At 48.2% G+C, this 14,973-nt stretch overlaps 2 protein-coding genes across 3 annotated transcripts in view; both read right to left on the reverse strand.

Annotated features, from left to right (window-relative positions):
* Positions 1-541: 541 nt before the first annotated feature.
* On the reverse strand, positions 542-4,260 carry GNLY (granulysin). Of its 2 annotated transcripts, none has more exons than XM_025868280.1 (5): positions 4,114-4,260; positions 3,471-3,574; positions 2,902-2,985; positions 1,625-1,691; positions 542-710 (listed from the first exon to the last, which is right to left on the reverse strand). In XM_025868280.1, the coding sequence occupies exons 1-5, from the start codon at positions 4,163-4,165 to the stop codon at positions 628-630; spliced, it is 390 nt and encodes a 129-aa protein (XP_025724065.1). In that variant the 5' UTR covers positions 4,166-4,260; the 3' UTR covers positions 542-627. The 2 variants fall into 2 exon arrangements, with proteins under 2 accessions (XP_025724065.1, XP_025724064.1); XM_025868279.2 differs by having other exon boundaries at positions 1,625-1,793; positions 4,114-4,256.
* A 7,183-nt stretch (positions 4,261-11,443) lies between these two features.
* The window catches only part of LOC112820650 (cytochrome c oxidase subunit 8A, mitochondrial-like), a 153,485-nt gene continuing 149,955 nt past the window's right edge, over positions 11,444-14,973 (reverse strand). Inside the window, exon 2 of the mRNA XM_073896854.1 lies at positions 11,444-11,455. The gene's annotated coding sequence lies outside the window, so the exon portion shown is untranslated. The remainder of the gene's footprint in view (positions 11,456-14,973) is intronic.

A 14,973-nucleotide genomic window follows, 5' to 3' on the forward strand; every position in this document is an offset into this window, starting at 1 on the left:
CTGAGCTACGGGACTGGAGTTCTGGTGACCCCACAAATTGCAGGATCATTCTATGCCTAATGCTGTCTATGGACTGCTTAATTTTTTCAGCCAATAAATTGCCCTTTTTAATTTAAACCAGATAAGGTAATATTCCTGTTGCTCACAACCAAAAGAACCCTAAGTAATACACTCCCCCAAAACAGAAAAAAAAGGACTCCCTGCAGAGAAAAACAAAAGATGGGTTTCTGTTCCCGATGACCAAAGGCCCTCCTAACTACAACCCCGCTGCTCTGCCCCGCGGGTCTGAGAGCTTCTGGGGGTATATTCACTGTGCACCCCAGGCTCTTAGAGGAGGAGTATGTGTCTCTAGTGAGTGCTTCATAAGTATTTCAGGACCATCTGTGTAAGAGCTGCTAACGTCTGGTTCACCACGAAATCCCTAGCCTCTAGAACAGAGCGGGACACATACAATAAACATTTCCTGAAAGAGTGCGTGAGTCCCCCCAGCATGCCTCTGAGGCCCTCCCCTCAAATCCACCAAAGGAACAGAAGCTGTGCCTACAAGCTTGCATGACATTTTATTCTCTGCCAGGGGAAGGCGCTGCAAAGAGTTCCCTGAGGGAAACTGGAGGGTCCGCGCTGCATTTAGAAAGGCAGGATGCGGCGAAGGTTGCTGAAGAGTCCGTGCTTCTTCCCAGGGTGGGGTAAGGCCCCGGAGGCCCCGAGACCTGGAGTGGAGAGAAGAGTCTGCTGTGGGCAGGTGTGTGGGGTCTCCGGGGGACATGGGGACTCAGAGCCACCTGCCCCTACTGAACATGCCCAGAGTTACATCCTGGAACCCAGTCAGGAGCCTGAGCGGGTTGTGGGGCTTTGGAGATGAAAACCATAGGCTCCGTGACACGAAATGGAGGGGAGCTCACTGTACAGGGTGAGTCAGATCTGCCAGCATCAAGTCCCAAAATCTCAGCGAAGGCTAGACGAGCTGCCAGAGCATCTCAGGGAGCCCTTCCCTGCCCCATGGCCTGCAGCCCTGGCCTGACTGTGGGCACGTCCTGAGCAGCCCTGGAGGAAAAGACTGCAGACCCTTCCTGCCAGGGGGTTCCTGAGCCCAGCTCTCAGGCCCCAAACATCCTGGGCAAAGGTGGTGCTTGGCCCCCAGCCCCCGGAGCCCATGCTGGACTGGGGAAGGGAGGTCACTCAGGGCTCCGAGGTCTATGAGTATCCTGGTCTGAGACCACTTCCCTGGTGTCAACCTCCTTATGCATAATCATCCCATTCAATCCTTATTTGAAATAGGAAATAGGGATTGTTATGAGCACTGGGTATTATATAAGACTGATGAATCACAGACCAGTACCCCTGAAAAAAATTATACATTGTATGTTAATTCATTGAATTTAAATTTAAAAATTAAAGAAAAATGACTCATAATAAAAAGAGAAGAAGAAGAAATAGGGATTATTATCCCTTCACAGGTAAGCAAACTCAGGCTCCCAGAGGTGAAGCTACTTGTTCAAGTGCCCAGCAGGCCACGGACGGAGACCTGCTGTCACCTCAGGATGGCTTGTGAGGAAAGCAGCATGTGCAGGGATGTGACCTGGGCCCTCCACCAAGGAGGCCCTGCTGCCCCCTCTGCGCTCACCTATTTCTGGTCTGCACATCCTGATTTTCACACAGATTTCCTGCGGGGATTTGTCATTCAGGATACCCTGGGTGATGGCACGAAGATATTTAGTGACTATTTCATCACAAAACATCTTGCGCATAAGTGTCTTCCGGCACACCGTGGACATAACCTGTTTGATGGCTTCCTGCAGTAACAGCACCACAGAAAGACATAGGACTCAGGTGAGCTCTGCCCAGCTGAGAGGTGCCCCCCGCAGACCCCGGCAGCTCGAGGCTCTGGGCACCTCCGACCGCGGCCATGCTGGGAGTAGCACCTGGTGCCAGGTGGCCACGGAAGCAGAAGCTGGAGAGACCGGGATCGACCCTCATGCACAGGCTCCAGCCCAAGCCTGGCCACGAGGGGCTGTTGAGAGAAAGACAGTTGGCCCTGTTGTGTCTCAGTCCCCTGCATATCATCACCCCAGCCCCCTGCCTTCCATGTAGAGAACAGGGCCCTTTGCTGCTAGACCCACATTGAAGGTTCTGCCTGCCAAGCTTCCTGGGTCCCAGGCCTGGCGGGGCTCATGCTCAGGGCTGTGTCAGGAAGGTTAGGGTAAGAGAGAGCGTGGAGCCTTGGCACGTTTGATGTTGAAGTATCTGCTACTATCATCCCAATGGAGAAGGATACAGCTGAGCACCCAGGGCTGAGGGTGGGCTGAGCAGGATCGGGGAACAAAGGAGGCGGGGGAGGGCAAAACAAAGCTTTTTGGTAGTAACACATCCCCTTGTTCAGCCCTTGCTCAGGGCCTGACAGGGAGCTAAGCATGTCCCACACCCGCAGCTCTTTTAAAAGGCTTAGGCAACTTGCAAGATCGGGATTATTATCCATCTCATTCTTCAGGGAGGAAACTGAGGCTCAGAAAGCATGAGGACTGGGCCCAGCCCTGCAGCTAGGAAGTGACAGATCTGGGGTTGATCAGTCCTGACCCAGGGCCCCCTGGAACCCGCCTCACAAAGCTCTGCTGAGGACACACGCAGTGGGGCCACAGGGGAAAGCTTCCTACCTTCTCTGGGGACGAGTTTCCTTTAACAGTGGAAGGGAAACCAGGCACACTCTTCTTCCCACATTCATGCGCCCAGAGTTCCACCATCTTAGGGGATTCTCTGAAGTCAGTCCCCAGACACAGATCCCTTGCTGAGAAGCTCTAGCCCAACCAGGGATCAGCCCCTCCCTCAGCGCTGCCCCCACCCCCTGAATCCCCACTCATGCCCTTGACCACCCTGCAGATGGCTCCCCAAACCATAAGGCCTCACCCGCGTGATATTGTGTCCCAGGATTTTTCTCAGGCTCTTGATTATAAACTTGCAAGACTTACAGGTGAAGATCATCTGGTCCCCCTGTCAGAAAATGATGCCCCCTAATGTGATCTCTCAGACACCCCCAACAGCCCTTGGCAGGACCCCAGGAAGAGGCTCTTGCATGCCTCCTAAGCCAGCAGGATCATCTATGATCTTTCTGTCCTTTAGGGCCTGAAGCAGGCTGGCTGGCCCCTGCCACCCTCCTGCTAGTCTTGGTGGGGCTGACACACCCCAGACCCTGCCCCACACCCACGGCCCCTTACCCAGCTCAGCACCTGCCCCTCTTCTGTTGTCTGGTCAGACCCTGGAGGACCCTGCTGGGGAGAGCCCAGCCAGACCAACATGGCCCCCACCCAGGCAGGGGTGTGCACAAAATCAGCATCTTCAGTCCACAGCCCTGCCTCGCCTCCCACCAGCATAGAAGTGCTGCCCTGCCTGGTGCTCCCAGGGAGGAGACCCAGGTGGAGAGGCAACGGCGGGCGGGGGGAGTGCTGTGGGAGGTGAGCAGGGAGCCAGCTGCCAACCTTGGTGGCCTCCTCGGCCAGGATCTCGAAGAACTGCTCCTCCTCATACATGTCAGCCATGGACAGGTCATGGTCCTCAGGGGACAGACCAGAAAAGGTCAGCCCTGCGGAAGAAACAACATCAGCATCCCTCCACAGGTGGAAGGAGAGGGAAAGTCAGATCTCCTGGCTGGTGGGGAGCCCAGGAGGTGGCCAGAGCCCAGGACAGGGGTAGGGCTTTGTGAGGAGCCCAGGAAGCCCCTTCCTCACACTATGCCCTGGCACTGCTCTGACCCAGTCTCTGTGCCAAAGACATGCTCTCTGGTTCTTTCTGGAAAACAGGAGGAAAAAGATTATACCTCCCCTTACCATCATCCATGAACCCCTTTTCTGTCTCTGTCTCTGTCTGTCTCTTTGTCCCTATTCTCTCTCTCTCTCTCTCTCTCTTTCCCTCCCCCAAATATATACACACACACACACACAACACAGATTAGACCTAAAAGAAACCGTCCCTCATCTCCTCTCTGAGGTCTTTCTTTTTCCTTTTTCTTTTGCCTTCCCCGGAGAATTCCAGTCAGGTGGTCCAGTCCAGCCCCCTCTCCAGAACTGTCCCTAGCCTCAGCTAAGGAGGAGTTGCCAGGATCTCCATGGGGAATGTCCTTACCTGGGGTGGCCAGGAGCGCCGAGGCGAGGAGCAGGAGGGCCCAGGAGGTCATGGTGGGGCAGCTGCTGAGACACCCTCCACGCCCCCTTTATGCAGGCTGGCCACCTCACATCGTGACCTTGCTGGGTCCTGCTCCTCGTGTAGGCCGCCTCCCCGGGTCACTGGGTTTACCACAAACCCCAACACCAGTTTGTGGAGAAGTACGGGGGGAGGGGTTCCTCTGAGGTTCCACACTATCTTCCACCTCCCCCCACACACATTGCTAGAACTTTCTGAGCTGAGTGGTGGGGAGTAACTGGAGGGCAGGAGCCGCCATGATGCCCCCACCCTGCCCGGGATGTGCTGATGGAAGAGCAGTCCCTGCGCCTCAGGGCTCAGGGAGGGCCCTTGGCCATGGATCATCCCACCCCCTCCCTCTCTTCTCCCCCCTCTCCCAGGGGGCTAAGCTGGGGTCCCTCCACCAGCCATCTCCCGGACCCCTGCTCTCCCCCAGCCATTGCGGCCCACGGACACTACCAGATTCTGCCGGATTTAGAGGCAGGTGGCTCAGCGTGGAAGCTGATGGCTCCTTCCAGCCCTGCTTCCTCAGGGTGGTGAACCCCAAGCATGAGCACTGCTGACTCCTTGGGTCCTCAGCACGTCACCAGCCTTCTGGCCATCACCATGGAGGCGAGTTTTTCCTTCAGAGCCAGGTTCAGCCGCGCCTGTCAGTGACCCGGTCCACAGGGAGAGATAGCCCGTGGGAAGGAAGGGATCCCTGGCCAGGGATCTAGTCCCAGCTCCCCGGGGCTCTGACTCCTCATCTGTGCATGAAGGTCACTGGCCCTCGTCTGTAATAGACATACAGGCTGCCCAGTTAGCATCCAGAGTCAGATAAATCATGAAGAATTGTTTCATGTAAGTAGGTCCCAAACACTGCGTGGAATATACTCATACTAAACTGTGTGCACTGTTTACCTGACACTCACATTACCCTGTGCATCCCATCTTTTGTCTGGCACTCTTCACCCTCCCCCTTCATGCTCAGAGGAGGAGACTGCGTGCAGAGAGCGGGGGGCCTGACCTCAGCCCTGTGGGCTGCTGGCCACACTGCCGGGCCTAGAACTCGCCTCCCACCTCCTTTGGGATCTTTCACTCCCAGCTGCTGAGATGGCAGAGCCACCCAGCCAGGACCAGCTGGCACGGTCCCCTCAGCACCTCCCAGGCCTCCATCCCCCCTGAGTATTCGCTCTAACTACTCTACCCCATCCCATGGCCTGGAAATCCCATCATGGGCTGAGGGCCAAGGGTCAGCCCAGTCTTTTTCTCTAAATTATTCTATCTTCTCTGAGCCCATTCATAGCCCTGCTCTCCCCTCAGCCTCTGCTGGGAAGGAAAGAGGGTGGAGTCCTAGGCAAGCAGACCTCTGACAAGCTAGGGGCACCTGAGCAAGATTCCTCAGCTCTTGGAGCCTCAGTTCCCTTATCTGTGAAGTGGGTGTAGTGTTGCCTGCTCATGGGGCTCCCATGTGGCCTGTCTTTGTGCCTGAGAAGCTTACACCTGCGCTGTGCTGGCCGAGGTAGGCTGGCGTCCTGGGTCAGCATCCCCCAAGCTGGCTTCCGTGAGCACTGCTACTGTGGGAGGGTAGCGGGTGCTGTGGAGGGGACTGGGAGGGGCTTCCTGTCCTCAGGAGGAAATGCCCTGCTAGGAAGGTGCCACAGGCCTCCTCCCCAGGGGACTTCTCAGCACCCTTGACATGCCAGCATCTCTGGTGTATCCCCAATTTCTCAGCCTTTCCGAACATCATTGACCACAAAGCCTTTTGGCCCAGGAGCTCTGAGAGGGCTTCTGAGACACTAGCTGAACTGGTCACCATCTCAGGATGTGTGAGCAGGAGGATGTTGGCTCAGTAGCCAACACAGCCTGAGGGGTAGCTGTCATGGAGACTAAAAAACGGAAGGACAGACAGCCAGGTCCCTCCCCAGACGGTCAGACTGAGGTCCTCCTCACTCTCACTTCCTTTCCTGCTCCAAAGTGGGCAGAGTGGAGAGTGGGCCAAGCAGGTTTGCTGCACCCCGGGATGGATCAGACTGAGATGAGAAACGTGGGGCGCCCTGAGTCCTTCTGGCTCTTCTGTCCAACCCCAGCAGGGCAGACACACCCACACACTCACTCACATCACATGCTTCACTCACAGTGACTCACACGCTCTGCAAAGTACTCACACACTAGGTGTCAGACCACACATTCACACACATTGACCGCACTCTTGCCACATGCACGTGCGCACACACACACACACAAACACACACACACACACCCCGTCTTTATTCTTGCCCATTGTGGACATCACCGATGCCAGACTGAGGAGCATGGAATTTCAGCATTTTAAGTACTTTTGTCTCCTATTCCTATTTTTTATTAAAAAATATTTTAATCAGATAAGAAAATTCAAATACAAGTTCATCAAGCAGATATAATAAGCCTATTGTAGATTTACAGGACTATTCATTTACACTTTTAAATGCATATGTTTATGTATAACTATATACCATAAAAAACTATTTGTAAACAGCTTTTTTAATTCAACAAAATATCATGAGCATCCTTCCAGGTCAATCTATGTAGATTTCCCTCATCATTTCCACTGGTGGCTTAAGGTTCTACTTTAGGGATGAGCTATAACTGGAGTCCTTTGATTCTGGGACTCATATGTCCACTACGATGCTTTCACTGGCACAGCAGAAGCTGGGGAAAGCCCTGTGACGGCTCCTGCAATGGTCTAGGTGAGTAATAGAAATAGGGCGCCTCATGATCTCAAGATGGCTGCCAAAGCTCGTCCAGGGCTCAGAGCCTCATCCCAGGTAGAAAAATGGAAAGAGTGAAGCAGGAAGGGGTGGCACCTATTTAAGAGAAGCAAATCTTTCCCAGAAACCTTCTGCTTCCATCTCATGCATAGGTCTCAGTTGCAACCCCAGCTGCCAAGGGCTATAAGGAAGAAAGCCTTCTACAGGACTTTTGCTGTCACTTTGAACAAAATAGCGCTGCTGCCAGGAAAGATGAGAAGAATGGGAATCAAGTAGGCCACAGCAGTATGGGCTACAGGAGGATTTCTTGCTCAAAGAAAGGCCTTTGGAAGGAAGACTTGATAATACTTTGTATGTAATCGGAAACAGGAAACAGAGGAGAGAGGAGGCCGAAGTTTCACCATATTTCCAGCCTGGGAAGCTGAGGGACTGGTTGTGAAGCAGGAAAGATAGGAGAAGGAGCTTGTCTGTGAAAAATTCCGTTGAGGTGTTGCATTGTGTGCCGCTATATGTGGGCCGCTCCAGGGCAGAGTTGCCTCTGCTGAATCCAGGCTTGGCTGACTCCAAAGTCCGGGTTCTCCCCCATCCCACACTGCCCCTCTATCTAGGTGTCCAGTGTGGAGCTGCCACCCCTCTCCCAGCCAGCTCCAGCATTGCCTCCCCCTGCTCTCAGCAGGCCCCCTGTACTCTAATCACATGGAAGGAAGGACCTTGGTCTAATGTGTGAAGACCACATTAATGAAGCGGAAAAGGCTCTGGAGGGTGACTCACGTTTGCTGTGGGTATGTGGGAAGACGAGATATTCCAGTATGTTCTTGCCTGGGGAGTTGAGGGGCATAGGACGAGGTTCACGTCGTTAGTCACAAGCCTCCACGCAGGTGTCTGGGTTCCCACTGAAGAGCACCTGGGAAGGTCCTACCTTCTCCCAACTCGTGGGGTCCCATGGATGGCAAGTCAAGCCCAGGCCCTCCAGGATTTCCTGTGTGAAGCTTACTGCTTTGTGTATCTTCTTCAAGGAATCTTGGCTTTCTCCAAGGCCATGAAGGTATCCTCTGGTTTTCTTCTAGGTTTTATAGTTTCTAACTTTGACATTTAGGTCTATGATTCATCTCAAGTGAGCTAGGTTGAGGTTCCCCAGTTTCAGATCAATTTGTTGAAGATTTTCCTTTTCCTATTGAATTGCTTTGGCACATGGTTGGGGGGGTGTACAAAAGCAAACACCAAATATTTGGCGAGGATGTGCAGCAGCTGCTCTTTCTGACATTGTTGGCAGGAGTATAAAGTGGTCAATCACTCTGAAACTTGGGATGACAGCTTTTCATGGAGTTAAGCCTCACCTGCCCTATGACTCAGCGATGCCGCATCTGCCTTTTTACCCACACTAAATGAAAACGTATGTACATATAAAGATTACACAAGAATGTTCACACATATATGACCCAGCAATTACACTCCTAGATATATACTCAAAAGAATTGAAAACAGGGATTCAAACAGATATTTGTACATCAGTGTTCATGGCAGCATTATTCACAACAGACAAAAGCAGAAAAAACCCATGTGTGTATCGACAGATGAACGGATTAATGAAATGCAGTATATACATACAATGGAATATTATTCAGCCTTAAAAAGAAACAAAGTTCTGACACATGCTACAACATGGATGAAACTAGAAAGCATTATTCTGAGTAAAATAAACCAGACACAAAAAGATAAATATTGTGTGATGCCACTTACATGAACTACCCAGAATAGACAAATTCATAGGGAAGGAAAGAAGATTAACGTTACCAGGGACTAGGGGAGGGGAAATGAGGGAGTTACTGCTTAATGATTACACAGTTTCTATTTGGGGTGATAAAATTTTTTGGAAATATATAGTGGCAACGGTTGTACAATATTTTAAATGTGATCAACACCAATGAATTGTACATTTAAAATGGTTAAAATGGCAAATTTTGATATACATATTTTACCACAAAAAAATTTCACAAAAGGAGTATGTTCACAGAAACTTTCATAAAGCTAAAAATTATAAGTGAACCAAATGTATATCAACAGGTAAATGGGGGCGCCTGGGTGGCTCAGTCGGTTAAGCGTCTGCCTTCAGCTCAGGTCATGATCTCAGGGTCCTGGGATCCAGCCACGCATCGGGCTCCCTGCTCGGCAGGAAGCCTGCTTCTCCCTCTTCCACTCCCCCTGCTTGTGTTCCCTCTCTCGCTGTCTCTCTCTCTGTCAAATAAATAAATAAAATCTTTAAAAAAAACAGGTAAATGGATAAACAAATTAAGGTACAGCCATACAATATACTACTACTTGACAATAAAAAGGAATGACTTACTGATATATGCAAAAAACAGATGTATCTGAAACACAGAGCAAAAAGACTACATTCTGTATGACACCATTTGTATGAAATTCTAGAACAAGCGAAACTCATCTGTGGCATCAACAAGCAGAACAAGGGAAGGAGGCTAGAGGAGAGGGCGGGCATCCTGGGGAAGGGGGAGGGGGGACGTTCCCAGGTGATGATAATGTTTATATCTTAATGGGCTGGGAATTGCCTGGGGGCGGTGCATCTAGCAAATCTCCTCCAATTCTACAGTTAAATGACTTACACATTTCCCTCTATGGAAGCCATACCCAATAAAATTACCTAACATATCCTCCAGTTACAATTTCATGGCTCCTAATGAACATGATCAAATACTTTCCAAATGGATGGTATCAGTTTACACCGTCGCCAATACCAGTTCCCTGTGCTCTCACCAGCATTAAATATTATCAGAGTCTTTATTTTGCAAATGTAATGAGAGAACATAGCAACTATCTTTAATTTTCACTTAAAAATGCGAATTAAGGGTGCCTGGGTGGCTCAGTTGGTTAAGCGACTGCCTTTGGCTCAGGTCATGATCCTGGAGTCCCTGGATCAAGTCCCGGCGGCAGGGAGTCTGCTTCTCCCTCTGACCCTCCCCCTTCTCATGTGCTCTCTCTCTCTTTTAAATAAATAAATAAAATCTTTAAAAAAAATGCGAATTAAGTTTAATATTTTCCCATATGTTTGTTGACTATTAAATTCATTTTGTCTTTTGTTTCCTTTATCCAATATCTATCAGACTCTGCTATTTTTTTCTATATGTAGAAATTCCTTACGGAATAAATGTATTAATGGTATGATATATTTGCTTCAAATATTTTGTCACTTCTTGGTTGACTTTAAACTATGGTAAGTTTTTTTTATGTTTAGAAAATTTTTAATTTCTAGAGTCGTGTATCTTTCTTCATGAGATCTCTTTTTCAGTTTAGAAAGTTGTCATTACCCTCCTTTCCTTGAAAAAAATTTTTTTCTAATTTTTGTAGCTATCTATTTTTTAAGGTGACACTTTATTCCTCTGGAACTTATTTTAATAAATTATAGGGGGATCAAAATTTATTCTTTTCAAAATGCTATTTGGTTCATCTAAAACCTTCATCATATAATATTTTCCCCTCTGCCCAGCAGATTTGAAAGGATTCTTTCATCATATCTTAAGTTGTACGTAGTAAGATAAAATTCTGTGCTAGGTATTTTGTCTCACCAACCTGAATAGCCTATGTTCAATTAACACCATATTATTCAACCACTATGGCTTATCTTTTCAGATTGTCCCTTGATATTACTTTATTTTAAAATTATACTTAAGAATGGGAGGAGATATTTGCAAATGATATATCCAGCATTGAATTAATATCCAAACTATACAAAGAAGTTATACAAGTCAACACCAAAGTAATAATAATAATAACAAGCCAATTTAAGAACGGGCAGAAGACCTGAATAGACACTTCTCCAAAGAAGACATAAAGATGGCCAACAGACAAATGAAAAGATGCTCAACATCAATCATCAATCAGGGAAATGCAAATCAAAACTACAATGAGATATCACCTTACACCTGTCAGAATGGCTAGAATCAAAAAAAAAACAAACCAAGAAATAACAAGTGTTGGTGACGATGTGGAGAAAAGGGAATCCTCATGCACCGTTGGTGGGAATGTAACTTGGTGCAGCCACTGTGGAAAACAGTATGGAGATTGTTCAAAAAAATTAGAAATGGAAATACCATATGATCCTGTAATTCCATTACTTGGTATTTACCCAAAGAAGACAAAAACACTATTCTAAAAGATATATGCACCCCTATGTTTACTGCAGCATTATTTACAATAGCTAAGATATGGAATTGACCCGAGTGTCCATCGTTAGATAAATGGATGAAGAAGATGTAATATATATACACAATGGAATTTTACTCAGCCAAAAATAGAATGAGATCTTGCCATTTGCAACCACATGGCTGGACCTAGAGGGTATTATTCTAAGTGAAATAAGTCAGACAGAGAAAGACAAATACCATATGACCTCACTCACATGTGGAATCTTAAAAACAAAACAAATGAATAAACAAAAGGCAGAATCAGATCTACAAATACAGGGAACGAACGGATTGTTGCCATAGGGGAGCAATGTGGGGAGATGGGCAAAGTGGATGAAGGGAAGTGGGAGGTACAGGCTTCCAGTTATGGAATGAGTAAGTTACAGAAATAAAAGGAACATCGTAGGGAATATAGTCAATGGTGTTGTACTGGGGTTGCATGGTAACCGATGCTATAGCCACACTTGTGGGGAGCCTGGCATAACATATAGACTCATGGAATCACTGTGTTGTACACGTGAAACTAATGTAACATTGTGTGTCAACTAGACTCAAGAAAAGTAAACAAAAATAACATTACACTTCAGATATTTTATATACTGTAATAATTTTATATACCAAAAGCATATATAAAGCATACCTTATATACTAAATATATACCAACTACTAAATATAATACTTATACCTATGAAATTATTTTAATAAACAAATACCGCATTGTAATTTTCATTTTAAATTTTGTTAGGATGAAAAATTAATAGGAAAAAAAGTTTATGCCTTTATAGTCACTTTTCCAACCATGAGCATAGCACGACCTGTTCGTCCAAGTCCTCTTTTGTATCACTCAAATATGTTATAGGAGGAACTCTCATGCACAGGAACCAAGCTCAAGCAGCGTGGCCTGGGGAGGTGACCCCAGGACCTGCTCCTGGCATCTCCCAGGGGAGGCCACAGAACAGACCTGCCTTCCAAAGAAGGTTGAGCTGCTAGGAGTCCAGCTTCCTCCCACACAGGGGCCCAGGACTGGAGCTTACTCATGGGGCAGGTGGCTCTAAAAAAACCAGGCAGGGAACCAGAAGTGAGATCATTAAAGGCAGTAAAAAGGACATAAAATCAGAAGATGGTCACCAGAACAACCCAGCCCAGAAAGCAGAGGATGGAAGAGAGGGGGACGCAGGGTTCAAGCGTGAGGTATTTCAGCTGGCCACCCCAAACTTCCCTGCACGAGCTCTGCTGTTTCTCCCCAGAACTGCGCTGTTCAGCCCCGTGAACCAGCCCCTCCCTGTTAACTCTCTGCTGTTCTTGACTCTACCTGGGGAAACACAATATCCTCACACTCAGACTGAGAACAAAAACGCCTATCACAGTGTTATGGGATGTGTTGACATGTCTCGAGCATTCATCCACTTTGCCTTTCAGCGACCGACCACTCACTGTGTCCTATTTCGGGGATTTCAGTTAAGCATCCGACTCTTGATCTCAGCTTAGGTCTTGATCTCAGGGTTGTGTGTTCAAGCCCTCTGTTGAGCTCCATGCTGGGCATGGAGACTACATTTAAAAAGAAAAAGAAGAATAGTAAAAGTAAATGAGTCATACTAAGCAGTTTAAAAATTTATAAATCTTCACATCCTGTATTTCAGTGAGGTTACTTGAAATCATTTAAAAAATTCATTGTATACACCAAATATTCTAAAATAAAATAAATTCAAAATGAAAAAATATTATACCACTTGTTTAAAAAAATAAAAGTTTTAGAAAACATAAAGTGTACAACTTTATCATTTTGACACGTCTACACTTATGAAACTAGCACATCAGTCAAGAAGATGAACGTGTCCATCACCTCCTTGTGTCTTTTTGGTTGGATGGATGGATGGATGGATGGATGGATGGATGGATGGATGGATGGAGTTGGTCTGGAAGGAATAAGTGAAGGAGAGAAATCTGAATGATACTTGGGTTGGATGCATGGATGGTTGAATGACAGGAAGGAGCTCCACATGGTATAGCTTCCTCTCACATTTTGGATGCACCTCCCTGGATACCTTCTAAACTACATGTTACAGACACACTTCATGTATTCAACTGACTCTAAGGGGCCATTTCAGTGCCTCGGCAGCCTGCTGACCCTAGAAGCCTGACTGGTGGTTGAGAAATGACGGGCATACCTGCTTTGTGTTTTGGACAGAAGCTACTGAATGCACCGCTCTGGTCAACTAGACAGATCAGATGTGGAGGGCTGATTCGTGAACCTCTCATTAGTGTTCCTGATCAAAGCTCAGGTCACACTTCTGACCACAGGCCAACACCATTTGATGACACCTCAGAGTGTGACACGAAAAGAGATCAGGAGTTTCTCATAGAGATAGCAAACTTCTTCAGAACCACCAAGACCAGTTTCTCAAGTTCCCAGGCCACAAGAGGGGCCCAGCTTCACCCAGGGTTCTGCTCTCAGAAATTAATGCTTTTACGGGGAGCCTGAATGGCTCAGTCAGTTAAGCGGCTGCCTTCTGCTCGGGTCATGATCCTGGGGTCCTGGGATCGGGCCCTGCGTCGGGCTCCCTGCTCATTGGGGAATCTGCTTCTCCTTCTCCCTCTGCCTGCCTCTCTGCCTACTTGTGCTCTCTCTCTCTCTATCTCTCTGTCAAGAAAGAAAGAAAGAAAGAAAGAAAGAAAGAAAGAAAGAAAGAAAGAAAGAAAGAAAGAAAGAAAGAAAGAAAGAAAGAAAGAAAGAAAGAAAAACAAAGTTAATGCTTTTACATCACATTTTCTCCCTTGTGTCCACCTTCTGTCCTAACTTCACATGACTCTCCCATCCCAGCATTACCCCAACATGGGTCCCCTCCTTTAAGAAACCCACACATCACTGACATATTCATCTCTAGCTTCTAGGGTTGATGAGACCTTGGATCCAGAGACCTTCAAAGTGGGCTTCTTATACCCAATCTGAGCCCTGCCCTGCCCCCTCCCCACACTCACCTACCAGGCCTTAGTTGAGGGGGCAGGGCTGGGCTGGGGAGTGACAGATGCCATGAGAGGCTCAGGTCCCCACCTCTCTTCAGGTGTCTGAGGCTTTGTCAGAGGGACAAGTCTGGCCGGCTGACTCCCTTGTCCCTCAGGGAGAGGGTTCTCCAGAAAGGCTCCCCAGTACCCCCCGCTTCTGTTCATCCCAGGGCTACCATCCCAGGACGTAGGCAGAACACACTGTGTGTAGACCCCAGGAGGGGTTATTCTGTGGCCTCCAAGCCAAAGTTCATGCAAGTTTGCCAGTGCTGAGAGATGCCACAAAGGACAGGTGGTCCGTGGGGGCAAGAGGAGGGGGGATGGACTCCAGTGGGGGCAAACTGGGAGACCTCCTTGGAGGAGATGGAATTTAATCTGCATAGAAAGAATGGAAAAAATCCACTGACTTCCCTCTTCCCTTGCTTCCTCCCTAGGTCTTTCTTCCCTTCCTTCTGCCTTGGGTTAAGATGATTTGGGCCACACACAGGAAAATATCTGAAACTGTATAAGCTGAACAGAAAAGGCTCAGGAATAGTAAACTGGCAGCTCAGCCAGGTCAGGGCTCCAAACTGCTTCTCTGTGCTTCTCATGTTTCTACCTTCTGGGACAGAATGGCTACTATTGCTCCAGCATCACATCTTTGCATGGGAATGTCCAAAAATCTTGAAGCATTTGTCCCCACTGGTCTCTGAACCAGGAGGACGCGTTGCCAGAAATACACCCACCCCTGAAGCTCCCAGCAGATTTCTGCTGGACCAGAACCTGAACACATGTTTACTCCAAAGTCATTACTGGCAAAGGGGACTGGTGTGGCCGACTCGTAGCGCATCCACAGGGCTGGGGCATAGACTCAGCTCTCCTAACACCCAGAA

This window comes from Callorhinus ursinus, unplaced genomic scaffold (assembly GCF_003265705.2).
Source record: "Callorhinus ursinus isolate GAN/ISIS: 27379988/994484 unplaced genomic scaffold, GSC_fseal_2.0 scaffold10, whole genome shotgun sequence".
Lineage (NCBI taxonomy): Eukaryota > Metazoa > Chordata > Mammalia > Carnivora > Otariidae > Callorhinus > Callorhinus ursinus.

Bases quoted from the DNA above. Each gene is read 5' to 3' on its own strand.
- GNLY (XM_025868279.2), bottom strand. From the start codon at position 4,165: ATGACCTCCTGGGCCCTCCTGCTCCTCGCCTCGGCGCTCCTGGCCACC. The intron at 3,575-4,113 runs GTAAGGACATTC...TTTCTTCCGCAG, and splicing joins GGCGCTCCTGGCCACCCCAG to GGCTGACCTTTTCTGGTCTG. The intron at 2,986-3,470 runs GTTGGCAGCTGG...ATTTTCTGACAG, and splicing joins TGGCCGAGGAGGCCACCAAG to GGGGACCAGATGATCTTCAC.